The following is a 27,956-nucleotide window of genomic DNA, read 5'->3' on the forward strand; positions in this document are numbered from 1 at the left end:
CTTTTAGGTAGTCATTCTTGAGGCTGTCCATAAACCTGTCTTTCACAATAGGGAGAAACTTTTTTTTTTTTTTTTTTTTTTTTTAATATCCTTGGAACCCTCAAATGATTTATAGGAAATTTATTAAGTATACTATCCTTATTATAGGTAATTAATGTGTTCAAAACATCAGTTTCTGATATACAACTGGTGCTGTAAATTAAAGAAAACTGACAGATCAGTTTTATAAATGAAACTTAAAAGGCAATCATTTTACAATTTATATACAATCTTAGTTATATATTAGGAGTATGTTACAAATACACCACAACTTTTTCCATACAACTGGTAGCTACTGTGAGCTGTGATGACAAATCAGCTTTAATGGTCAAAATGTAACTTTTAACTAGTAATTTTTCTGCCCATGCCAGTAGACCTACAAGCAAGCAATGAATATAAAAATAGGTGACATACAACGAGTTTCCATACAGGGAGACCATAAACATCTCCACTGTATTGTAAGTGGCAAAGCTGAATGTGTACAACCTCTCTCTTATTTTTTTTCTTGAATAATACACCATGACACTGTCTTATATGTATTCTGAATGACGTTGTGGTGTATATCAGGGACGTAAAAGGGGATACTGAGGTGTAATGTGCAGAGGAAGTACAGTACCAGTATAATATTCTCATATGAGGAAGTAGTAAACAATTAGTATAATACTTTCTTGTGTGGCGAGTACTGGTATAATATTCTATTGTGTGTTATGTTGCCAAATTTCAAAAATGATCAGTGACATACAAGATATTGAGATGTAATGTGCAGAATATATCACTAAACACGTGTTACACTCTCAAAAGCAACTTTCAGTACAGCCCTCTGAACTATTCTCTCAACAGCTGCTTTTCACCGCAGGGTAAGAAGGTATTCTGGACAATACTCCTGTTTGTCATACTTCACTACCACACTCACCCCATCCCCTGTGGATTCATATGGGTGGCCAGTGGCAGGGTTGATGGGTGGCCGTACTGTTGACGAGTTCCCCTGGGTGATGGAACCCACAGCCACACGTGCAACAAATACATACTTGTGCCCTGAAGAGTCTGGACGGCAATAACCGTAAGAGGTATTAAAGTTCGGGGAGAAATATGTTCCTCTGCCACTTGCCTGACCCGTGCTGGTACCATGGAGTCGCCAGTCAAAATTTTCAGCACAAATACTGGCAACAACATCTGCTTTTGTGCCATGGAACAGCTGCCTCACATCGACCTTCTTGATATCCCCCCCATAAATAAGTGTCATGTCCCTGATCTTATTCTGCAAGGCACGCCACACAAATGGGTTCTGGATGCGCTCCACCTTGATGAGAGTGCCAGTATTACTTCCAAGCAGCCCGGCCACTGCCCTGTACTCTGGGGAGCCACTCGGTACCGTTACCATCCTCAATCGCTCCTCTGGCTGCATTGGATCCCAGAAAGATGGGAGACTCCCTGAGCTGCTGTTTGAGGCTGCCCTACTACCTGATGCCTTACCACCTGACACCTGACCTCCTGATTTCTGACTACTTCCATCCTGGGCGTCATCATTCTTGATGTGAGGTTCTGGGCGTCGTCTCACCTCACGCTTCACCTTCGTGTTCTGGTTCGTCTGTGTCATGGCCACGAAATCCAGGACGTACGTGTAGCTGGCATTCTTGAAGGTGAGGGGCTGCTGTTTTTGTGTCCAGTAATGTCTTTCTATGTCTGCTGAAGTCACACTACTCACTAGTTTAGTCTCCCCAGCTGTGTCCACATTCCCATACTTGACCCACTTGTTGTTCTTGTCGCGGAAGTACCAGGAGTGCACGCTGGCAGGAACTTTTTGACCTGCGATATACTGGGTGCACAAGCGACGTAAATACAGTAGCCGAGACTGATCCGAGTTATGGAGGACCAAGGCCTCAAAGTTTCCTTGCCAGGTTTCTCGACCCAGTACAGTTAATAATTTACCTAGTGACTGGCTTAACTTGGAAGGGTCTAGACGGGGTATGCTGGATCCATCCTGGCTTGGGTCACAGTAGGCTCGCTCAAGGCAGGTGCTCTGAAAAGGCCGGAGGTTAAGCCACTTGCTGCCCTGCTCACTGACCTGCCAGTGGAAGTGCTGAGCAGAGTGGAGACGCTGACATCCACTGCTCTCATTCCTACACTGTCCCTCCACAGAGTAGTAACATATCTCGTTGATTTCTGTATCTCCGTAAAGATAATGGGACCACACTGTCTGTGTTTTTCCCTTCTTTGCTGGTACTCCACCCTGTCTCCCTGCTCCTGATGACTCACTGCCTCTCTCCCTGCTCCACCCTCTATCACCCTTCCTACTTGAGTCTGCCTCTCCATTTTTTCTGGAAGACAGTTTAGTGGAATCAGTGCCCTCCCTGCTTGTATCTGCATTTTTATATGACTCCTGATTCTTGCTGGAAGATGACTCATTTGAAGAAGGAGATGAAAATGTCTGTTTTAAAAGAGAAAAGAATCCTCTCGCACCACCATGGCTACCACTTGTATTATCACTCGTGGTTCTCCTTGAGTTCTGTGAGAAAGCTGGCATGTTCACTTGAGGCTGCCAGCTCTCACTGTTCCTGGTACCTGTAAAAAGTCCCTGGTTAGTGGTTGTGTGTTGATTATGTGCTGGTGACGAGACTGCAGCCAGGGAGGGGCATGTGTGCTTCAGTGCCATGGCTATATCACGTGGGGCCTCATTGGTGGAGATGCCTTGAGCTCTCAGCAGCTGGCAGCAGTCTGCTGCAAGTAAGTTATGGTTCAGGCGACAGTCTTTAACTTCACACTTGGTCAGTCCTTTCACAAAACTGAGACATACATGTAAATTGGGACAGTCCTGTGTACTGCAGCCTTGATTATTGTAAGACTGGCAAACATCTAGTTGGACTGAAACTGGCTTGGCTGCTAGCTGGTCGTGTAGAAGGTTTTTGAGTGACTGATAGGGCAGGCGCTCCAAGTAGTATGCCCTCAGCATCCTTTTATTGTGGTCAGTGAACCAACGATGGCCTAGTGCGCACTCACGCTCGTGGCACCAATTCCGCACATAAGAGGGACACAGGTGAAGGCTGTGGCAGGCAGACTGATCCCTGCAACCCTGTGGTCCAGCATGGTCCACACACAGACCAAGGTCTGGTTGCAGCTCAACGAATTCACCATGCAATTGGAAGATACGTGAGTGTGCTGTTACAGTCTCACGCACCCCACTTGGATGCATCTCCTTCCTCTCCACCAAGCTCAGTAGAGAGGCACGAAAGTCTGGATACTCCGCTAGGGCCTCTACAAGCAACCAAGGCATCACAATTCCAACCTTCTCTCCACCTCCACTTCTGCCTCCACCACCTCTATTTCCACCTCTGCATTCATAGCCCCTACCTCGATTTCTATCTCCATCACCTCCACCTCTGTACTGACCTCTCTCCCCACCACTACGGGCATTTCTATCTCCTTCATAACTCCCTCTACCTCCATTACTGTACCTATCTCCACTTAGATCATGTCCCCTTCCACCTCTATACTGCCCCCTGCCTCCTCTATATCCTACTCTACTTCCATCATACCTCTCTCCACTTCCACCTCTGCACCTTCCCCTCCCTCCACCTCCCCCTCTATACAAATCTCTACTTCCATTATATCCCCCTCCACTTCCACCTCTGTACCTTGTCCTGCCTTCACTTCTTATGCTCCTACTTCCTTCACCACTACTAAGGCTTGTCAGACTGCTAGCACCCCTTGACAGCTGGTAAATGTTGTGGTCTTCGTCACACATGTCATAATTTCTGTCATAAGAATTGTAATCTTTATTGGAAGTACTGGAATCTCGGTCATAATTGTAATCTCTGTCATAATTGTAGTCTCTGTTAAATGTTTTGTAATCTCTGTCACATGTGCTATAATCTCTGCTGTAAAAGTAATCTCTCTCATGTATCCTGTCTTCTCTGTCAAATGCTTGGTAGTCTCTGTTGTCATCTCTGGTGGGGTAGGTGGGTTGTCTGTCCATGGTCTGTGGCTGGTTCTTTGCACAGCCATAGTCACCCATACCAGTGATTTGATCCTCACTTACTCTCCTCTCCCCCCTGAAGCTGATTCTATCCTCACTCTCTCTCCCCTCCCCTCTCAAGCTGGCTCTATCCTCACTATCTCTCCTCTCTCCCCTGAAACTGGCTCTGTCCTCTCTCTCTCTAGTCTCCCCTCTCAAGCTAGTTCTATCCTCACTCTCTCTCATGACCCCTTTCAAGCTGGCTGTATCATCATTCTCTCTCCCCTCTCCTCTAAAGCTGGTTCTATCCTCACTCTCTCTCATCCCCCCTCTCAAGATGGCTCTACCCTCATTGTCTCTCATCTGCCCTAACAAGCTGGCTCTATCCTCACTCTCTCTCCTCTCTACCCTCCCTCTGGTACCATCATCCTCACCCCCCGTTCTCTCCTCATACTCTTTTCTCTCTCCCACACCATCTCTCTCCTCATAATCATTCCTTTCACCATAATCAGAATCCATCCCCTTCCCCCTCTCTCTACAATCTCTACCCTCAATCTCTCTCCTCTCAAAATTTCTTCTTTCACTCCTGTTCTCTTGCCCTTCCTGATCTCTCCTCTCCCCACTCTCGCTCTCGCCACAACTCAGCGAGAACCTATTCTGGTCATGTTCCTGCCTTAGGTTGTCTTCAATAAAGGGGTCTGACTGGCTGAAAGATCCTGGCCGCCATGGTTGTCCACTGATACCCTGGCCTCGCTGCCGAACTGTTGACAACTCGCTGGCCTCCTGCAACATAAATCCATCCATCAATCAATTAGCCTAACAAAATGACATCATGTTTACATCCATTCCTCCATCCATCATCCAATCCTACGTTGCCCCAGAAGGAGTGTAGAAGCCCAGGGCTAGGCAAAGTTGGTCCTGACAATTAAGATGAGAGTGACCAGCCTCACTCATCCCTGTGAGGCATTATGTGGGCATCATGTTTCCTCTTTTAATCACTCAACTAAATGACATCAGGCTTCCTCTTTCCTGAATCCCCATACTCAGGCTGGCCATGATACAACTGATGTTTTCTATGGGATGGAAACTAAAACAAGGGCCCAAACCAGCTCAAAACTGTTGGGAGAAGAGAAATCACAGTGGTTGGGGAGGGAGGCCTGGGGGACCAGAATTCTGACTGAAGAGTTGACAGGAAGGATGGAACCAGAATGTTCTGGTGTTGTGATGAGGAGGGGTCGATTGAGATGGTTTGGTGACTGGGATGTATTGGTGTCGCAATGAGGAGGGGTAGACTGAGATGGTTTGGGGACTGCAATGTACTGGTGTTGTGAAGAGGAGGGGTAGAATGCGATGGTTTGGGCATGTTGAGAGAATAGAGGATGACAGTTGGGTGCAGAAGGTGAGAAGTGTGAATATCGGGGGCAGGGTTATGAGAGGCTAATCGAAAAAGACTTGAGACGAGGCAATACAATATGACTTCAGATTTAAGGACTGAGAAGGGAGGCTGCCAGATATCGAGCAGCATGGAAAGTCACCATTAGGTGACCAAGGCTGATGCAAGTAAGCAGGTTGCAGCCTTTATAAATACTGTGATCCAGTATGACAACAATGATATGAGAGTTTCAGCTTGTATTCTATGGGTATTTGTGGCTGAATGTTTCCTGAATAAGAATGATAATTTTGCAGCTAGTTACCAAGCATGAGGCCATATATTTCACTCTCATGGCAGTACTTTTCAGCACCCATGGAAGCCATACACCTACAATAATAGCCTATGCACTAAACACAGGAGTAGTTTGGGGCCTGCTATCATCATCATCAACATCACTATCATCATCATCCTAACCCTACTTCCCAGGACAAAATGGAGTGGTGATAACAAAAAATAACCATTACCACTGTCAATGCTATCTTAACCAACAGTATCATCATTATTCTAACCCCATTTCCCAATACAAAATGGGGTGGGTTGACATCATCATTTTATCTCTGTTTCCCAATACCTGATGTGAAATAAGCCATACAGCCCTTCACACAGTATCCAAGCCTTCAAAATTAAAACCTATCTCCTATTTATTATTATTACTTTACTACAATTACAATCATATCTTTTACACTTAACATACCTCTATGGGACAATTTTTCCAATACAAAGTTAAAAACAGTACGGCAAAAACTAAACACCACGGATATCAATTAGAGGTATGTAGTATTTTTGAGGCACAAGATTTAAAACTCCCCACCTACCTTTTGGAGACTCCCGCTTGTGCATAGGAATTTATCACCCCTAGCCAGTTCATTATCACCCCTAGCAAGTTCATCATAACCCCTAGCAACTTCATTATCTCCACTAGCAAGTCACTTATCACCTTTGGCATGTTAATTATCATGCCAAGCAAGTTACTTATCACCCTTAGCAAGTTAATTACCACCCTTACCAAGGTACTCATCACCATTAGCCCCTTTCAGCTCAGTTGATGACCAAGTGTTGTCAGACTGAAGCATTTATTTGCCTGGTATTCAAGAAGACTCATTTCATCCTCACTGTCATGGGCAGCTGAATTTCAGATGACGGCAACTTTTTATCAGAGATGTTCAAGTGGCCCAGTTCCATCAGATAAAAACAAATCAGCTACTGTATACCACCAACAGTTTTGATGGACTGAACAGAGTGAATGGATGGCCTACTTCACTGGGCATTGTTTACAGCTCTCTCTCTGGGCATTGTATATAGCTCTCTCTCTCTCTCTCTCTCCCCTTTATTATCAACCACTAAGCCTTGGGCACCTTTTAAATTTTATCCTTGCCATCTTTTGACAATATTATTTAGCCTGGGATAGATTACTTGAATTAAAGGAGATGGATACAGAACCATACTCTTTCACCTTGCCCTGGCCTAGATTTCCTGATTTTCATCCTTTTGTAGCTTATTTCATGTAGCTAACTTAATAGCAAAACAAGCCTATGTTATGGAGCCATTGCATTTCTTAATGACTAACATCATATTTAGGTGTATATCTACTGTTAAAACTCAACATTTAAAATGGAAATGTCAATTTTTGCCCCCCTCCCCCCTCCACAAAAAAAAAAAAAAAAAAAAAAACAAAATAAATAAATAAAAGCTTAAGTACAAGACCTTAATTTTATTTGTAAAGGTTCCAACATGCTTGCAAGCATCAGCCTTGGTCACCTGATAGTGACTCTCCACTCTGCTCAGTCTCTAACAGCCTCGCTATTCAGTCCCTTATCCCTTATATCACACTCCATGACATAATTCCATGTCTTTTGTTGACAGCTTCTCACAACCCTACCCTCAACATTTACACCTCTCACCCTCCACATCCACTTGTCACCCTCTATCCTCTCCACATGCCCTAACCATCTCAATCTACCCCTTCTCATCACAGCACTAATACATTCAGGTACCATCCTACCTCTTAACTCTTCCAAAGTTAAATGAACTCACCTGGCAGCAGCTAAATGAAACCTAAAAAGAATGCCACTTGGATTACCAAACGCTGGCTAGCCCAACATCAGTACTCCACCCGAAACTCACACGGTGCCATCTTGTGTGTTCTGGGGTCACCTCATTGGGTGTGGTTGTGGTACATGAAGTAGAAAATATATATATATTTTTTTTTATGCAAGGAAAAAAGAACCAAATGCCAGTAGCCTGCAAGATTGTTCACTCGGAGAAAATATTAAAAACAAAATAACTGAGACAAATTCAAGATCTGTTTCGCATAGGTACTGATAATGCTGACCGAGCTGTCCCACCAATACACTTGAAATTGCCTGGCAGAGTGGAAGTGGAGTGTTATACATGGACCAACCTGTGTGTGTGTGTGTACGAGACTGACCTGAGCGCTAGACGGCCTTGTTTCGTCGTTGTCACTGGTCCTGTTTATCTTATACTTGGCCATGGCTTGCTCCACTGGGTCATCCACATCATCCTCCCAGTCCAGGGGCTGAGTGGACATCACTGCATGGGAGAATCATTTGTTTCATTTCTTGCTTAGATTATAAAGGCCCCAACATTCTCACTTCAGTCAGCCCTGGTCACCCAACAGTGGCTCTCCACTCTGCACAATTTAAGGCAATATTAATATCCTTAGGCCCCCCCCCTGACTCACTCTTAGCTTCATAAAATTGTCTGTCATTACCTGGAATACAATCCTAGAGGTATCCCAGTGTAGGGGCTTCACATCTCACTGCAAGGGAGAGGGCAACATAACACATTCAGGTCCTTAGGACTCATTCAGATGAAAACTATAAAAAATTCATTAACATTCTTAACCTTCTACGAATCACTCTCTAATAAGTCAAATCATATCTGGTATTCCCTAGAATAAAATACAGTACCTGGGTTGGCCTGACCATGAGAGTTAATGGCACCACACAACACAACTACCTTCTTTTATTATTGAGCTACCCGGTACATTTTTGGAAACTCAGTGGAATAAGTCAACTGTATGCTGAACATATGGATCACAGCAATTGTTTAATCAATATCAGCAATCATATATCCAAAAAACTGTGCTTCAAAGGGGAATGCAAAAGCACAAATGGTGACTGTATATGGAAGAATGGGTGATAATTTGTTAACATCACATACGTGGATGTCAACTGAATAAAATAATTTAGTGTTAACTGGAATAAAATACTAGTTTTCCTGCCCATGAAAGGGTTAAAGGTATAGTATTAATGCTCTCAAATCTCGTTAACTCCCGAAAAAATTGTCTGCCATTAGCTAGAATAACATGCTAGTTATTCTAATCAGGAAAGGGTTAGTGGAAGGGCTAATCTTTCCTGACAGGACTGTTTTTCCACCACCACCATTATCATCCCAACTTAAACTTCCACCTAAGAGATGGGGGAAGGTATGATCCTGGCACAAAGGGAGGAGAAAGCACAAAATTAGGGTACTGGTAACTATCAAACACCATGTTCAGTGAAATGAGCTTCACCATCATTCACACACAATACAAGCCTTCAAAATCCTAGCATCTCCTCACATGCAAATATCATCAATGTGAATCAGATCAGATGATACCACGCTTCTTTTGGAACTGTGGTATAGCTGATGCTTTGTATGGACTGGAAGTTAAACCATACCAGGTATGCTACAGCCAGCTAATAAATTTCCAAAAAGTTGCTGGAAAATGATGGAGAAACAAACTATCAAATAGGTAGGAAGATAGACAGACACCCAGACAGACAGACAGACAAACTCACTCTCCCCCACTATTTCTGCAGCTCCATCCATGAAGTGGTCACTCCTGTACCTTAGATCTTCACTGTGATCACCTGCATCCATTTCGTCCGGCATTACACGAGCATCCTTATCAGCTGACTGAGCAGTAACCTGAGGACAAAAAAAAACAATCACCACCACCACCACCATTCCAACCCTTATATCAACCCCAAAAGGCATGGAAAGAAAGAAAGAATGAAAAAAAAAGTAAAATACTCACCAGCAGCTCAATATTCATATGACTGGGATAAAATAAAAAATCCACTCCACACTCTTATGTCCCTGATGAAGCAATAAAGGAGCCGATGATGAATGGATGGATAAATAAAAATAGCTACAAACAAATCATGTGCCTTTACTGAGATGGTTGTTTTGGCATCTGGTGGTTCCCTGCCTGTGTGTTTCACTTGGAAAATCATAAAATTTTAACGGCCAAATCCGAAATCTGAGAATGGTGGTTTGAGATATCAGGCCCAGGTACACTCAAACAACTACGTTCCCAAGTACACTCAGATAACTATGTTCCTTGTCCCATGTGAAGAAAATTAACAACTGGTGAAATACGATGAAAACCCAAACTCTACTAGTGCATGTTTCAGATGGTTTTATTTTTCCTCTACATATCTGTCAAACTCTGGGAAGATACTTGTGCCTCCACCTGCATCTACATAGTGATGATCAAGCAATCAGCCCAGAAATAAAGGCATGAGAGGTCATGGCAACCAGCACTGTTGAGAATGAGAACACCAGCACTAAGGATAAGGAGTAACAATAACACATCTACTCTTAGAGAAACAAAAGATACCGATATATTGTATATATATATATACACACCCGTACATACATTTAATCACACATTCTACAGGCTATCTAACCTCATTAGTCAGTTCCTCTTGACTGCCTGCTGAACAGTCACTGATGCTGTGGTAGTTGCTATCCCTATCATCTTTGCTGTAGTGTTTGTTATCACTTTTGCTGTTGCTGGATTGGTCATTATCCATCTTGTCGCTAGAGCAGTCATTAACTGTATCCTCTCTCCTGAAGCGATCATTCACTCTCTCGCTGCTGCTGTCCTGGCTGGTATTTGTCTCATCCTTGATGAAACAGTCATTCTCTCTCTCACTGTTCCTGTTGTGGCTGACATTTGCTTCATCCTTGCTGCAGTGGTCATTATCTCTCACATTGTTGCCATCCTGTCTGGAATTTGTTTCATCTTTGCAGCAGTGGTCATTCTTTTTCTCACTGTTGCCATCCTGTCTGGTATTCGTCTCATCTTTGCTGCAGAAGTCATTCTCCTTTTCACTGTTGCTGTCCTGTCTGATATTTCTCTCATCTTTGCTGTCGTGGTCATTTTCTCTCTCAGTGTTGCCGTCGTGGCTGGCATTTGTCTCATCATTGATGGAGTGGTCATTCTCTTTCTCACTGTTGCTGTCATGGATAGCATTTGTCTCATCTTTGCTACAGTGGTCATTCTCTCTCTCACTGTTGCTATCCTGTCTGGTATTTGTTTCATCTTTACTGCAGTGATCATTCTCTCTCTCACTGTTGCTGGAAGGGCCATAAAATCCCTCTATTGCCTCTTCAGCTTCACTGCAATCACAGAGACCCTCCTTACTGTTCAGATGATGATGTGTACTACTACTGTCACTCAATGTTTCACTGCAGTTATTGGGGCATTCCTGTCTGCTGCAGGGATGGTGCATTTTGTCAGTGAAAAATTTGCTATGACACTGCTCCACAGTATGGGAAGGGTGTGCATTTTTACTCAACATTTCATTGCAACTGCCTGAACACTTATGATCATTAAAGTGAGGCTGTGCACTGTCACTCAACATTTTACAGTAACTACACTTCTGCTTGTTAACATGAGGATGGTTACTGTCACTCAATATTTTACCACAATCACTCTGACACTTATCATTAGCGTGAGGCTGTGCACAGTCATTCGACAATTTAGTGCACTTGCTCATGCCTTTGTGTTCTTTGCAGTGAGAGTGTGTAGTGTCATTCAACACTTTACAACTGTTCGGACACTTCTGATCGATACAATCAGGGTGTGCACTGTCACTTAACACTTCAGTACCACTGCTCTGACTACTGTGCTTACTGCAGTGTGAATGCATACCATCATTCAACACTTCACTACAACTCTTGGAACTGCTGTTAAGATGGGGGCCTATACTGCCCACCTCTGGTCTGGAGTATGAGAGGCCCATTTCGTTGCTCAAAGGGTCACCGTCATCTTCAAAATATTCAATTTCTTCTTCATTCCTTGACATCTAGCCTCTACCACCTGTAAAGAGACAAAGTTCTATTAAAATACAGATAATCATCATCATCATCATTATTATCCTAACCTGATATCGCACTATTTCATGGGTACGACACATGCAAAAGTGAACAGGAAAACAATACCATTAAAGTTAACACTAAGCCTTTCTTGTCCACATATTTCAAAAGACTGCACAGGATCTACAAATCATCATCAACAGATTCAGCATGAGAACCAAAGGGAGAAAGTTCTATAAACAAAAGTTACAGGTTCCATAATCACCATCATTAAAATTAACAGATCACTAAGCCCTGTTCACCAAATAGAAAGATCCATAAACAATACAAGGAACACCATCATCACTCTAACTCAACTTTCATAATGCTTCAAATGACTGGGGAGACTCTAGAAATCAATCACCATCACTCTAATCTAACAACATTACTCAAGGGAGTGAATAAGATCTAGTAATCAATAACTACATCACCATCATATCAACTCCAATCTGATCAGAATGACCATCAACTAAGTTTACAGAGGTTAGGCTGGGTGAAATTAGGTTAGGTTCTGACTACAGTTATCCATTCACTTGGCTGAAATGGGATGTTATGTTATGCTATACTTTGTTAGGTTCTGACTACACCTAGCTATAAAATAGGCAAAAAGAAGTTTGGTTAGAATAAGTACATTCTGAAACGACCATCAGCCATGATGAAATACAGTACTGTACTCTAGGTTAAGTCTAGTTATGTTCTGAAATCATCTGCCCATCAACTGAGCTGAAAAGGATTAGCAGGGGTTAAAATAAGTAGTACAGGTTCTGACTACAAGGGGTCATCAACTATGCTGATGGGTTAGGGATCCCCACTGAGTTAGACACACATGCTACAGAAGCAGCACAGCAAGTAGCTGTGCCGATTTTACCTCCTCCAGTAAAGCATCCCAAAACCAGGCACCAAGATTTTTCGTTGCTTCCACCTACTCAGCACCTCACCAGCAACCTCGCAATGGCTTTTTTGATGTTTCAGTTACGATAGTAGTAACAGCAGTAGTAGTAAACCCCAAACTCAGCTGAACGTGAACCCGTGAACTGCAGACCAAAGTTGCCCCTCTGCAGACCATCCTCCTTGTTTCCTGAGACAGGAAGGCGAACAGACACTTCTGTAACCTGCAACTCCAATGTCCAGTCATATCAATGCCACCACATGAAGGTGTCCCCGTCCAGCACCACAGTGACAGTGATCCATGGAAACACGCGTGAGCCCTGTCCTTCACTTGTTGAATCTCATGATCATTTAAGTTTTTGCTTGCTGCTACCAGGCAACATTACTCACATTAAATGATCCTCGTGTACTAAAGGTCTTCATCATAGTTCTGGGCCTCGTCTAACGGGAACATCAGATTTGGTCCCTCAAACAGAAGAGTGTGTGGACAGAAACAGTACTGTTGGTCATCCTACACCACTACCAAACTTTCACACTACCAAACCATCTCCCTGACACACCACATCATCATATCACATCATAACTACACAACCAGTCCACACCCACACCATACCAACACACTGCTACATCACTGCACCGCATCATCACATCATGTTGCCACACACCCCACCCTGTTCCTGTATCATACATAAGATGCACACACGCAAAGCAATAAGCTGGTGAGGGACAGGTTCACAGCAGGCACAACTAAACTACAATCAGCCCTCAACAAAGTCCAGGAGGTGTCCAGCAAAAATGCTATAGGAATAATTCTCAGACACACTTCTGATTCATGACTGAGGGGAGGGAATCCAATCACCTGACCCAGCTACAAAAATAGTAGCTTACCATAAGAAAAGGGTGTCAAATCATTAGCAATTTAATAATGTAACTGCTTTACATGAAATGACTTGAAATTAAGACTACCTAGAGAATATGCCCCATCCAACTTCTATGAATAAATGAATGAATTACAGCGGCTGAATGGCACATGAGATGCCTCTATAGCATATTCACAAACTACAAGGTACAGCACTTTGGAGGTGTTCCATCCATTAAGCCACCAGGCACCTTGGTAATAACACAATTATTTTTAAAACTACTTTCTGATCCTACTCAATCATTACCCTGACCCCGTTACGTAATCATCATCCTAACCCTATTCCATCATAATCATCCTAATCCTATTCCATCATTATCCTAATCCTATTCCATCATCTTTATCCTAACCCTATTCCATCATACATATCATCCTATTTCATCATCACCCTTATCATGCTAACCACTGCAAGCTATAGAGCCCACCAGCACCAGGGCTCCAATCCTAGTGAAGACAACTGGCAATACAAAACTCTGGTGTTTGTTCACCCTTTGTGGCTTGGTGAGGAAAACGCATAGCAAAAGGTAACTGTGATAACCTGGATTATGGAGTGGCCCTGTACCCCAAGATGATGCAGTGGCCATATATCCCAGCATAATTGGGGAATAGCCCACCACAGGCTCAAAGGCCAGTGTTACAGAAAACAGCATCATGGTTAAACACATAGTGTCTGCCTACACCTTTACCTTACTAACCCTACTGCATCATCCTAAACCTACTCACCAGCAAAAATGGTGTGAATAATACCATAAACAAATGAGAAAAAAAAAAATCTATAATTCTTTAAAAAATCAAGAGGTTAGATTTTCATTAAGCCAGAATCAGTTGGCTGTCAGGTTAGGATGGTTAAGGGCTGGGTGCACTAGGATGGTCTAGCATAGTTAGACAGGCTGGGCTAGGATGGTCTGACACTTGGACAGGACTAGGATGGTTGAAGATAGGATGGCCTAAGATGGTTAAAAATAGGATGGCCTTGGATAGTTAAGGATAGGATGGATTAGGATGGTTAAGGACAGGATGGACTAGGATGGTTAAGGACAGGATGGACTAGGATGGTGGATAGGATGGATTACAATAGTTAAGGATAGGATGGACTAGGGTTCAGGATAGTTCAGGGTTGGAATAGTTATGGATATGTAAGGATGAGTTACGACTGGATGGGTTAGGATGGTACGGCTAGTAAGTTTGGTGGGGTTAGGATGGAATTGCTTGGTATTTATCCTGCTTAAAAAAAAAAAATCTAAAACCCAACCTCAAACATGTTATACAGAAAAATGATGAAGATGGCGCTATTTTCCCCATGAATACGCAGTACTGTATTCACTTATAAAGTACTAAATTTCTTTAAACAAGATGCGTCACTATACCAGTACACTAAACCTACAGACTGCCTTTATCCCAAAACTTCACCAGAACATAGTGAACAATGAGGAATCCACTATCGTAAACATGCAAATGTACCGTATAACTTCGAAATGAAACTTACAGGGTACCTGATAACGACAGCATGCATAAAACAATGGCAAGACAGTCACCTTCAAGCTATGACGGAATAAAATGATGATTAACTGGCAAAAAAAAGATGAAATTCACCTGCTTTTCCACCCAAACAAGTCACCATACTCACAATTCCCCGTATCTACATGCGCCTGGTGTACTTGCACCAATGTCGTCAGCCTAGGAGCTCCATGACACTCCCTCAACACGAGCAAACACCAATGATTAGAGCATCAACGCAGGCACTACACTCAGCGAGCCATACCGTCCCGAACTGAACACGTCCAATCCACCCAGCTGATCGTACACACACACACACACACACTGAGTAGACTAATAATACAGGAGAACCATTTCCCCCCCTCTTTCTTTAAATATGGAGTTTTTTATAGTAGTTTTCGTTCTGTAGGTCCAGCTCAATTTAAAAAAAAAAATCATCCAAGACTTCGTTAAGGATAATAAAGGGGAGGGGACCCGAGTAACTATATTAATAGTAGGCTAAGCTATTTGTAGGCACAATCGCCAAAGGTCCGATGTGTTCTGTTCAATCCATATTTGCATTAGCAGTCGTCTAATCCGAAATTCTTCCTAACCGATATAAATTGTTACATATTACACCTTTTATATTTTTCTATGCAATTATTTACATCAATTTAATATCTACTTCATACTAAACAAGCACGTAAGAGATAAAAGGGTTCAATACGTATATCGCTGCACAACACAACGATATAAGGCGCTGGTGACAGTCAGTTCAGAACACGAACATCCCATCCCCAACATGTCTGGAGGGGATGGGGTTGAGGGAGAAGAAACGGGAGGTGGAGAGGGGAGCCTGGAGAGAAAGAAGGGGAGGAGCTAGAGTAAAGGGGTGGATGGGGGGATCCAAGGAGAGGAGGGGGGAGGTTAGACAGTGGAGGAATGCAAGGGAGGGGGGAGAGCTTTAGTTTTGTCGAATATGAAAGTACAGTATATCTAAGCATATATTACTGTTTCCTTTAAAACAATGAGAAAACTACATTAACTCTACAGCACCAACAGATTCCGTAACGTTTACTTCTTAATGTGGAAGAACAGTTTGATTTCACTTCAATATCTGAGCGTAAACCACGTTGCCTGGCGCACGATTAAATCGTCTAAGTTTTATTTTGCTTCATATCAATGTAAACTGGCATCCGGAATGTGAATATGCGTATTTTGAAGCTACATATAGGTACTGTCAAGAATGAAGATCTTTAGGTGCAACGAGGTTGTCATACGATGAGCCATATTCATACAAAAATACCAGCACAGCAGTGACACCCCGATAACCGTTGTCGATAAGATAATAAAATATGAAAGCTGGCTCCCACAACAGTTGTCTGTTCATTACCAGCATTTAACACACAATTATGTGGGCAATATCCTATATATTCCAATCAATGACCTGAGAGAGAGAGGAATAAGGATAGCAAAATGAGGGGCTAACACAACAAAGCGACTGCAGCCTTTTATTTACCATTCGTTTACACCCACACAGATTCTGGAGAGGACACCACACATCTTTGCATGTTACTGTTATATAAACGTGCCTCAACTGCAAAATAGCAACTTCAGCCAGCAATCCACTAGGTTCACGTTCAGATGAGGCGGAGAGGCCATCAACGAACACACACAACTATGGGCGATATATTGGTGCGGTTAAGAAGCTTACCAACACCTCTTCCTTACCGGTTTATTTCTGATTCTGCTCCATTACTATATTTTTGTGTATTATTCATCCGATCTTTAGACACTTAAAAGATATATGAAGCAAAAAGAAGGGAAGGGGAGAGGACGTTGTGTAGTTTGGAAAATAAATCGTTGATACAGGTTACCCGGGACTCAAATACTATAACAGCCTCAGCTGATATGTATGTTATAGGTGTGTGACAAGACCCACCACCTTCTTTGTTGCATCAGTACTCTGTACCTTTCACAACAATAAATCTTATCAATCAATCAATCAAGAGTTGTCCCTACCATAAAGGGGTTAATGGTGACAGTACGAAGACTCATATAACCCACTCTTATTGTGTAAAGTCGCCTGAGGTTAGCTGGAATAAGATGCTACGGAGTTGTCCCAATTATGAGCTGACTACATCATCTGAAATCAGTTTACAAAAAAATATAATAATCCTTTGGTGCCATGAGTAAAAAAACAAAATGAGTATGTTCTTTATTCCTGGATTATAAAACAAGAATGACCATTAAAATATTAATATATGAGTAACTGCACATTCTTTGTTTACTGTACAGAGCATACTCTAGAAAATCCATGATATACAAAGCTTTATGCCTTAATCTCGGTGGGGGTGGCCATGAACAAATCAACTCCATGTCACTTTACACCCCCACTGTCAGACTGCCTTTCCAGCAACTTACACCACCCTTACTCATATACAGTACCTCTCAACCCCATCCCTCCACATCCCCATCTCTACACACTCATGCATTATCTTCAATCATGCTCTCCATCCTATCTGTGCAGTGGTAAAAACTCAACAATAAACTTATACAATAGGTAGTTATAGGTATGCAATACTTGTGCATGCTGGTCCTGTACTGCTCCACACAAAATTCTGCTATAATGAAGTTACAAGTCATTATTTATATCCAGGAATGAATTCTGAGACTCAAACAAAACCTTCCCAAGAATTGTAGGGAAAAGCTATATATTTAGAAGAAAACTGGAAATGGAAATCATCATTATTGCACTATTTCCTGCCTACAGATGGGATGATCATGGCAGTAAAAGAAAATAAATCAGTCAAATATTATTCTGAATGCTCCATCCATCCATCCATCATCCAATCCTATGTTGCCCCATGAGGAGCATAGGAGCCCGGGGTTAGGCAAGCTGGTCCTGACATTGAAGATAAGAGGGCAACATAAAGGTTTTACAACCAAACCAAAACATAATACCTTCACAAGGGCTATATGAAAGACTACTATTATCATTATAACAACTTACCAAAATCTCATATATACATGGAGACTCAAAGAACATTGAAAACATAGTGCAGTACATATTAACCATTAACTTTGACGATACACTGTATTTCCACTAAAACATCTTAATTATTCACGTCACTACTGTTGCACACAAGCCATACACAAACCACTGTACAATATACACTATAAAAATATTAGGGTACATTATAAATTCTGGTGGGTTATCAATAAGAGAGAGAGAGAGTAACCAACATACGGTACTGTATATGCCACACTCCCATTCACTCATCATTCAAGTTTGGAATCCTGGTTCCACTTGATAGGGGGAAAAAAAAAAAAAAAAAAAAAAAAGCACATAGCTTTACACTCACTTATCAGGCAATCCAACAAAATATTAAAGTAAAAACTGGTTCCTGGTCACACCCTCCGCACAAAATTCATCCCTAACTCGATCCCCTCTCAGTTCCATTGCCTTGTTAGGACCTCTCTCTCTCTCTCACTTTTATCATATCTATGCACTTCTGGGGAAAAAAAAAAAAAAAAGACCAACTGCATTTAAAATGGGTTGCAAAACCCATTCAGAAGCATAGTTCTTCATTAATACTTTAACATTCAAAATTTTATATTTCACTCTGGCTATTTACATACCGGTACTGTCTTTTATCCGGATTGAGAATTTTTTCAAATGAGAAGTCTCTTGAGCTGATAAAATCAGTTCTACACAGGACAAAACATAATTTAGCTTGTAATTTCGTTCCTAAAGGAGAATGCCAAACAGAATTCCCTTACTATTTATTTCAGCCAATGGCACGATATTTCCTCGTATGATACACAAAACTACGGTACCGTATCTCAGTATTATACAGATATAAGCAGCACCCAGGAGAATGTATAACTGTAATGTGGAAAATGAAGCACTCAAGACGAGGTGCAAAGAATGCCTCTATGCCACTTAGAATACAATCCTTTATGTGTTAGGTGAGGGTAAGAATGTACTCAGGGTAGTACTCCTGCTTGTCGTACTTAACAATGATGGATGGGTTGGAAGCTGAATTACCAGTGGAGTCAAAAGGGAGGGAGGTGGCAGGGTTGGTTGGGGGTCGCACCATGGATGAGTCACCACGGGTTATCGTGCCCACTGCTACCTTCACCACAAACATGTACTTGAGTCCACTGGAGTCTCCACGGCAGTAGCCATAAGAGTAGGAAGCATCGGTGGAAAAATAAGTCCCTCGACCAAATGACTGGCCACTAGCGGTCCCATGCAATCGCCAATCTAAATTCTCAGCACATATGCTGGAGATGACATTGTGTGAGGTCCCATGGAACAGCTGCCGGACATCCACCTTTGAGTCGCCGCCGTACACAGCACTGAGTTCCTTAACCTTATTTTGGAAGGCTCGCCACAGGAACACATTTTGGATACGCTCCACCTTCACCACACTCGAGCTGGACACACGACCTGCCAATAACCCAACAGCTGTCTGGTATTCGGTAGATGTTGGAGCTAATGTCACCAGTCTCAGACGCTCCTCTGTCTGCATCACTTCCCAGTGCGATGGCAGCTCGGATGACATCTTCTGTCCGTCATCCTTTTTCTTTTCCTGCTCACTGGGCAAGTGCGGTTCTGGACGTCGCCTCACTGCTCTGCTCACTTTGGTGTTCTGGTTGGTCTGTTTCATGGTCTGAAGGTCTAACACGTATGTAAACTTGGAGTTCTTGAAACTGAGTGGTGCCATAGGACTCTGCTGAAAATGATTCTCAATGTCATCCGAGGTGACACTGCTCACCAACTTGGTTTCCCCAACAGTGTCCACATTGCCATATTTGACCCACTTTTTGTTCTTATCCAGGAAGTACCATATGTTTTTGGCAGGCAGTGTGGGCTGACCGGGAAGAGATTCAGTGCACAAACGACGCAATTCAAGTGTCACCGTTTTGGCTGAGTTTGTAAGGGTGAAGCCGGTGAATGTGGCAGTGTCAGGAAAGTCAGCGTGCCAGGTGTCTCGGCCTAGTAGGATTAAAAGACCGGTCAGGGACATGTCCAAAGATGCTGGGTCAAGACGTGGGATGTCAACCCCATTCTGCTCAGGGTCACAGAAAGCTCGCTCCAGGCAGATGACCTGGTTGTGGCGAAGGTTTTTCCAGCAGTCTGACTGCTTCCTAATCTGCCAGTGGAAGTGGTGTGAGGCATGCAATCGAGGGCACACACTTCCCTCATTCCTGCACACACTTTCCACTGAATAGTAGCAAATCTCTGGTGTGGCCACATCTCCCAACAAGTAGTGTGCCCAAAGTGTCCTGCGACGGATGCCATCTTTTAGCACTCGTGTGACCTTCACCGCCTCACTGTTCTTCTTCTCTGTCTCCTCACCATCTTCCAACAACTGGTTCTTTTTGGTGGCTTTCTTTTTCTCTGAGTCCTGGCTGCCTCCCCAAACTTTCTGATTCTTGATGTTTTTCTTCTCCACTTTCTCAATGCTCCTGTATTTTTCATCACTGGACTCACTTTCACTTTCTGCACTAGAACTACTGTTGTCCTCACTACCACTGACTACAAATTTGCCTTTAGTTTTAGTTTTTCTCAAAGCAACTTTTCTTAATTCATCTGTTGCCTCATCAGAATCTTGACTGTTTTCCCCAGATGACATGTATCTGTCAGTATCATCTGCAGTCTTTTGCTTCCTGGACTCTGGCTCGTTTTCTTCAACATATTTCTTGGACTTTGATTGGTCATCTTCAATATGTTTCTTGGACTCTGGCTGGTTATCTTCACGTGTCTTCTCTCTATTTTTTTCTTTGTTGGCCTTGGTGTTTTTTAGTGGTGATTGAGGACTGTCTTTTGTCTCCTTGGTAGCCTGAGAAAGACTAGGGTTGGCCTGCAGAAGTGCAACCAGAATGTCTCGTGGTGACTCGTTGGTAGAGAACCCATGCAGCTGAAGCAGGTGGTGACAAGAGGGACTCTGCAGGTCATGGTTCAGCTGACAGTCCTTACGGGAACACTGAGTCAGCCTTGTCACAAAGCTCAGGCACACATGAAGCCGATCACATGCAGTTCTGTCACACTTTGACTGGTTGTAGTCAGCACAAACTGTCAGCAACCCCAGGTCCTCATGCTGACTCTCCTGCTCTGCATACAGCAGCTGCAGCAGCTCACGAAGTTCCTGATCACGAAGGTGGTCCAGATAGAGTGGCTTAAGAACGGCCACGTTGTGATCGGTGTGCCAGTTGTGGCCGAACACACAGGTCTGGCCGGCATCACATGTTGCTACAGCCATCTTAGGACAAACATGCAAGTTCATGCAGGTGTGGCGGTGTTGACAGCCATGGGGACCACAGTGCTCAGCGCAGATGTCCAGCTGTGGCTGCAACTGCACCGTCTCACCCTGTAGACAGAACACGCAGGAGTAGCGTGACGCTGTGGCTCGCACAGATGCCGGTGTCAGCTGGTGCTGCTCCATCAGCTGCAACAGACTGGCAGAGAAGCTCGGTTGTGTTGACAGAGCCTTCACCAGCTTGTGTGGCTCCACGCATCGCTCCCTAGTCTCTCCCACATGTCCATGTGGCCTCCCCTGAATCTGGTACCTTTCTCCTAGGTAATCTTGGACTTCTCTCTGTGTTTGCCAGTTTGCTCCGCCCGACTCCTGATAATTACTCTGATACCTCCAGCTTGGATAATCTTGGACATCTCTCTGTACTCGCCAGTCCTCTCTGCGTGAGTCCTGATAAGTGTAAGATGAGTCTCTGGCCCTCCAGTCATTGCTCTGGTGGTTGTATGTTTCACACTGTGCCTGCAACACACCACACATCCTCATCACACATAACCATGACTCTCAATACTTTTCCTCTACCTGCTACTAGCCATTTGTTCTTACATGATGAAGATCTTTAACCACTTTCAGCTCAGTTGGTGGCCACATAACCTCAGACAGAAAGGTTGATTTGACTAGCACCCAAACCAAAGAAACTAATTCCTACCTCGTAAGAAAGGCTCATCAAATTTCATTCTAGTATAACATGGTATTCAAGTCTGGGGAATGGCAAAATTTCACTGGGTAAGAATAAATGGAATGCACAGCATCACTTATTTAACATTCGATATTCCTTGTTTTGATAATGGCAGACTTGATCCAAAGAGTATTGGCATACACTCAGTGCAAAACTGTGACACAAAAGACAATGTTTCTAGCCCACATCAATATACCTGCTGTCTTAACCCCTTCACTTCCAATAACATTTCAAAATTTTACTTGACACACTGCCAGACAATACAACTACTGTACATTTGGGACAAACCTCTGTCAGTGAAAGAGTTAATGAAGGCTATACCTAACCCCTCCAATATGAAAAATCCTTCCTGAGCTAAATACAAGTTTTTAAAAGTAATAAGACTAAAACTAGAAATGCATCACAGGAGTCATGCAGTTAACCAGGTTATGTACACTGCAAATTCTCAAATCTGAATTGTTTGGTTCCAAATGCTTACAGAAATTGGAATACTGTACTGTACATATATTCTGGAAAGCAGAATGGTATTGGTAAATATGAGAAAATGACACAAAACATAGCCTACAGTACCATGAAGAATAAATGCAATAAAGTACAGTACCTTGTTAGTACTGTAATATATTACCTACTGTTATACTTGTCCACAGGTAACTTCTATCTATTGCCAGATGCCTCAATCCCATAAGAGGTGGCCACAAACTGCCTCCGTATCGCCCTGTCCAATGCCACTTCACTGCCTTGCTCCCACCTCACACCCCCACTCTCATATACCTCTCCACTCCATCCTTCCATCTCATCCTCAGTCTCCCCTTCCCTCCACCTCACTTGCATACACTCTCCTCGTTAGTCTCTCATTCTCCATCCTCTCCACATGGTCAAACCATGTGATGGAGGGAATTGGGAGAAATAAAAATAACTTTGTCTTTGTGTGGTCAGATGATAACACCCACTTCTGCATGAAAACATATTTTGGAAAAGTAGAAATTTTTGAAAATCACATGGGAGGTTTACCGTATAAGCCTACTAGTGACTTGCTGGTCAGTACTGTCATTGTATGTGCATTCAGATGATGATAAATATTCTTGGGGCATAATGGGCTAAACTGATCACTTATGATGTCACTGGAACCCCTTTGCATGTAACTTTTTTGGGTCCTGTTACAAGTGGCTTTTGATATTTTGAAACAACTCTTCCTTAATGACCTATTCTGCATATTACATCCTCCTATACCCTTTTCATCATAACCTGGCCTAGAGTTTAGCCCTTTTGCAGCTCATTTCACACTGCTCAGGACCGAAAGAAGACATTATCACAGTCCTACATCATTTCACAGCAATTTTTTGTGACAAACATGATATTCTAGTGTTAATACGTTGTTACAACTCCCCATTCATTTTGGGGAGACGACAATTTTAGGCCAAGTCAGGGACATATGGACATAACTGTCTATACTGTATTAAAAAGACCAAAAAAAAACAATACAGTGCTAGAGAATGTTCAAAATATGGCTCAATAGTAACAGAATAGTAAAAAGAAATCCTTACCCCTTCCACATCACCCCTGGTCCGCCAGCTGCTGTCGTACCCTCCTCTATTTGGGCTTCCTCTGTAGCCACCTCTTCCACCTCTCCCTCTCCCTCCACGGCCTCCTCCACGTCTCTCACTCCCTCCTCCATGTCTCTCACTTCCTCCTCTTCCTCTCCCTCCACTTCTCTCAGAACCTCCCCTGCCTCCTCCACGCCTCTCACTCCCTCTGCCAAAACGACCTTCTTCCGCTGCAGCTTTCACTGTCGCCAGGGACGGGTTGAAAGGACAGATGTCAACTAAGTTACATGAGGGACTGCTTCTCCTCAGCATCATCATCATCATCATCCTTATTATTATCACCACCATGACCATCATCATCATCAGATTAACCCAACCACCCACATCCAGAGGAAGCAAATATTATCACACAAAGCTGTATAATGGAGTGAGAGAGAGAGAGAGAGAGAGAGAGGTATCCCGTACAAAAGCAAGTAACAGTCCTGGACTATAGTATCCTAGCCTTGGATCCCCTCCCCCCACACACACATGCACAAAAGTAGTTTAAGTCCTCATTTTGCAATCCTTAAAAAAAAAAAAAAAAAAAAAAAAATCTAAGTCCTCATTTTGCATTCCCCATCAAAAAGCATGCTCTCCTCATTTTGAAATCCCTAAAAAAAAGTCTGCCTTCAATCTGAATTCCTGCTTTATGTTACTATGTCTCAAGTACTGGAAATTGCCTGTTAAAGCCTTGCCATCATCATCATCATCTCCAACACCCTGCTTCTTCCTAGGAACCCACAGACAGGGGATGACCATGACAGAAGTGCCTCTAAGCTACCCTATCCTCATAAACTTTTTTCATTCTCTCAAACACTCTTCCTCTTCTAATTCTCTTTTCAGTGTGCTGTTCCACACTCTTCTTCCACACCACATATGGTCTGCCTCTATCAACACTGCTTTCTACATCACTTTTGTACAACTTCTTTGGCGCCTGATCAATGTGCATTTTCTACATGTCCATATGAAGCCATGCTGCTACCTTTAATGCAGATCTGCCAGTTCCCCCAGTTTAACATAGTACTGTAGTGGTTGCAATCCTAGGCTCATCTGAACGTGAACCTGGTGGACTGCAGGCTGAAGGTGCCCGTCTTCTGCAGGCAACCACAGGCATACTGGGGAACCCTATTTCATGCAATTTTTAGTTAGGAAAAGGTGATGTTGATGACAATGATACTGCTGCTGCTGCTGATGATGATGATAATGATGACTTATCATTTCTGCAGTTGCTGTTGTGTGTTGCAATCACTATTTACAATCATGGGAATAAAAAACCAACAAAAAAATATCATAATAACCCAACAATGTTATCAAACAGTTATCACAAGGCCTTTAATCTTATCAGGTGGTCCATAACACAACCCGGATATATACAGTAACCATCACTATCCTCGGTGTCAGAGAGGGAGGGATGCCTTCTTGTGGTAGCACTGATATAATGGGTTGGCTCCACTGCCTTTTTGTTGCAAATGTCCCTAGGTTTCCTCCCTATCCCCTGAAGAGATGATGATGAACTGCTGGGGCAGGGCTACTTCAGCCTGCAGTCCACCAGGATCATGTTCAGACAAGCCTTGGGTTGTAACTACTACTACTATTATTGTTTTTGCTGTACTACTATCATTATTGTACTGTATTACTATTAATAATTATTACTGTATTACTACTACTACTACTACTATTACCATTACTGCTACAACCATACTACTACTACTGTACTATTACTACTTCTATCACACTACTATTACTTCAACCATATGACTACTACTACTACTACTACTCCTTCAATATGCAGTACTAAGTTCATTTTAGTACATACAGGCTCCTATACCTCACTATCAGCTGCATAAATCATCAGGCATTAACTGCAATTAAACAGCAAAGAAGATGAAACCACTGACAGGTTACTGTTGACACAATTAAAACTCTCAGAATACCACAACTCACTTTCAAGCTGTATAAAATCACCAAGCATTAAGTGGCATTACAGCCAGATGCAACAAATTCATAACTTATGTAGACTGCCAGTTATCATATTACCTTTCAATACATGTGGTGATCATGTCATCCACAAGAAATGTGTGACTGTGTTCAAAACTATTTAACTCTTATCAGATTACAGACAGGTGATGGAGAGGTTGCCTTCATGTGGTGATATGGACTTAACCTGGCAGCTCTGAATTGTCCCTCAACTCTCTCTCCATCTCCTAAAAGTGAGATGATGGAATACACAAGGGAAACTTACAGCCTATAGTCAACCATGTCCATGTTCAGATGAGACCACCACCACCACAACATGACACTCAAGAAAGCTTAGGCTGTTTGAGATATTTTGTCTGGTAAGGTTAGGCTGGAATAAAGTTAAGCCAAGTTAGATCATTAGGTAAGACTGGGACAAGGTTAACACTCACACTGCTTGAGCATATCATCAAGGTTAAACGCAGTCTGTAGCAGCTCCTCTCGGCTGCCTCCGCCAAGCCCTGCCATCCTCCCTCATGTACGGTACCACCTGAAAGAACCCAAATGTTGTAAGTCTCAACAATAGGTTGGAGGGAAGGAAGGGACTGAGGAAGGGTTCAATATTGGTGAGGGTGAAATGAAGTTGGAAAATGGAAAACGGGTCCAGAGGATGAGTTAGATGGTGATGAAGCTGTTCCTGTTGTAGAGTACGGTAACCTGTCTGTCTGGCGAAGCAGACCCATCAACTGCAGGCAAGCATCTGCCCTTGCAGGACCACCCATTCAGTGAACCAATGTTTCCTTGTGGCAGGCAGCACCTCACCACTGTGAGGTGCGGAAGAATGTAAAGGTTTGGTTCACAGATGGACGCTGAATCTGTGTCTCACCAAGTTAACATGGGCACCACAGTAGGCTCCACATCATCCTGTTATTTGGTTATATGGTTACCACCCAGCACTGTAAATGGTTTTCTGGGTTATAGTAAACCTCAAGGTTCGTCAATGTTGATCCAGCTAAAGTGGAAAGATGGATAACAGAGAGTGATTGGGAGGTGAACTGATGAAAAGAAGTTAGAGAGGTAAAAGAAGATGGAAAAAAGGAAGTAAGGGTCAAGGCATGATTATATGGTGAGGAAGGGACATAATATTTAGGATAAGGAACACATGTCTGGACTTAGGAGTGTGCTGGTATTGTAAAAGGGACTGGAAACTTTACACACCTGATCCTTAGCTGTCTATTTATCCCGTTCATTAGGTCTAAGTCTCCTCTGGTACCGGTATGATACTAATGCAAACCACCATATATTACTGCAAGAAATATATAAACATCAAAGACAATATCCTGGTACAATATGCATTTTAAATTGCTAATGAAACAGCATGGACTCCTGTACCAGCTAGAATACATAAGTTGAAGGGCAGGAAGGTGGGTAGAGAGGAAGGACCAGATGGCGGTGAAATGAGCTTTGAAAACTGAAAAAATGCCGAGTTAAATACTGTACTGTAACATGTTCCACCTTCCACAATAGCTACCCCGGCATCTCTAATTCTCTCCCCCAGTGTGATACCAGACCCCCATCTAGTATGGCAAAAATAAAATTGAGGAAAAAATAAAAATCTTAATTTCCTGCCTGTCCAATCAGCAGTTGGCTACAGTGAATTCATAAATTTATTTTGTCCATCCACCCGTCTTTTTCTGTCCCATCATGACCACAGAGGCCCAAGGCTGGGCTACTTTGTCCCAACACTTACAGCAAGGTAAGCAGCCTCAACTCATCCCAGAGTGGCATTATGTTGGAAATAAACCCCAACCAGCCCTCAGACCTTAACCCTCATGGATCCCATCTGGCTGCATTGCTTTACCCAACTCCACCACCAGGCATCACTTGGTTAAGCCTACAACGTTACCCCCCAGCACAGGACCGTAAATTGTTCCCTGGGTTACAGTACGGTAAACCATTTGGCTTGTCACTCAGCGCAGAATAAAGTACTACCGTATCGAGAGAATGATGATTACCCCTTCCTAACTCGAAATAATAATACCCTCCAACACTTATGCATTCCCAGCACCTAAGGTACATAAAATCCACATCAAGTACAATGTAAGATACAAGAAAGGCATAAACAGCCAAAGTTCCCTACCGTATTAAATTCCAAGTTCCCTCCTACCGAGTTGTCAGGGGTAACCAAAATTGAACAATAACCTTTACCTCCAAAACAACACTTAAGCACTCCCAGCACAAATCAAAATAACAAAAGACCCCCATCAGTAACCAATAAAATACGGGAAAGTCGAAAACAACACCCATTCCCTACGTTCCCACCTGTCGAGTCGTGTATATATGGTACGGACTTCAGCACTTATTTCCTTCCTGCACCTCACCACTGCACCACTATCCTGCTGCACCTCTCGCCAGGTACACTTGTTCTCTGGATGTTCGTGCACCTAGATCGGGCTGTAAACTACGTACCACCTTCACACACAGCGCACACCAAGCTAAAATTTTGCAAACGTACAGAGCACTCCCACGCCCTCCCGTCTCAACTCACAGGTCCAACAC

General features: G+C 43.0%; 1 protein-coding gene across 1 annotated transcript; it reads right to left on the minus strand.

Moving 5' to 3' along the window:
* Positions 1 to 59: 59 nt before the first annotated feature.
* On the minus strand, positions 60 to 27,927 carry LOC145403409 (uncharacterized). The gene is made up of 10 exons (XM_080275189.1): positions 27,720 to 27,927; positions 25,850 to 25,947; positions 23,403 to 23,644; positions 18,826 to 21,641; positions 10,121 to 10,673; positions 9,227 to 9,356; positions 7,852 to 7,973; positions 4,590 to 4,774; positions 3,703 to 3,869; positions 60 to 3,291 (listed from the first exon to the last, which is right to left on the minus strand). Exons 2-10 carry the CDS (start codon positions 25,923 to 25,925, stop codon positions 887 to 889), a joined length of 6,696 nt encoding a protein of 2,231 aa, XP_080131315.1. The 5' UTR covers positions 25,926 to 25,947; positions 27,720 to 27,927; the 3' UTR covers positions 60 to 886.
* Between the last annotated feature and the right edge of the window lie 29 nt (positions 27,928 to 27,956).

The sequence above is a fragment of the Coenobita brevimanus genome, chromosome 60 (assembly GCF_032717465.1).
Source record: "Coenobita brevimanus isolate Jiangsu-jjx chromosome 60, ASM3271746v2, whole genome shotgun sequence".
Classification (NCBI taxonomy): Eukaryota; Metazoa; Arthropoda; class Malacostraca; order Decapoda; family Coenobitidae; genus Coenobita; species Coenobita brevimanus.

What these genes read in the sequence shown, in the direction of transcription:
- LOC145403409 (XM_080275189.1), bottom strand. Translation starts at nt 25,925, where the DNA reads ATGGCAGGGCTTGGCGGAGGCAGCCGAGAGGAGCTGCTACAGACTGCG. An exon ending in AAGAGGAACTGACTAATGAG is followed by an intron (nt 9,357 to 10,120) that starts GTTAGATAGCCT and finishes TTTTGTCCTCAG; the next exon opens with GTTACTGCTCAGTCAGCTGA. An exon ending in TGCAGAAATAGTGGGGGAGA is followed by an intron (nt 7,974 to 9,226) that starts GTGAGTTTGTCT and finishes TCTCCCATGCAG; the next exon opens with TGATGTCCACTCAGCCCCTG.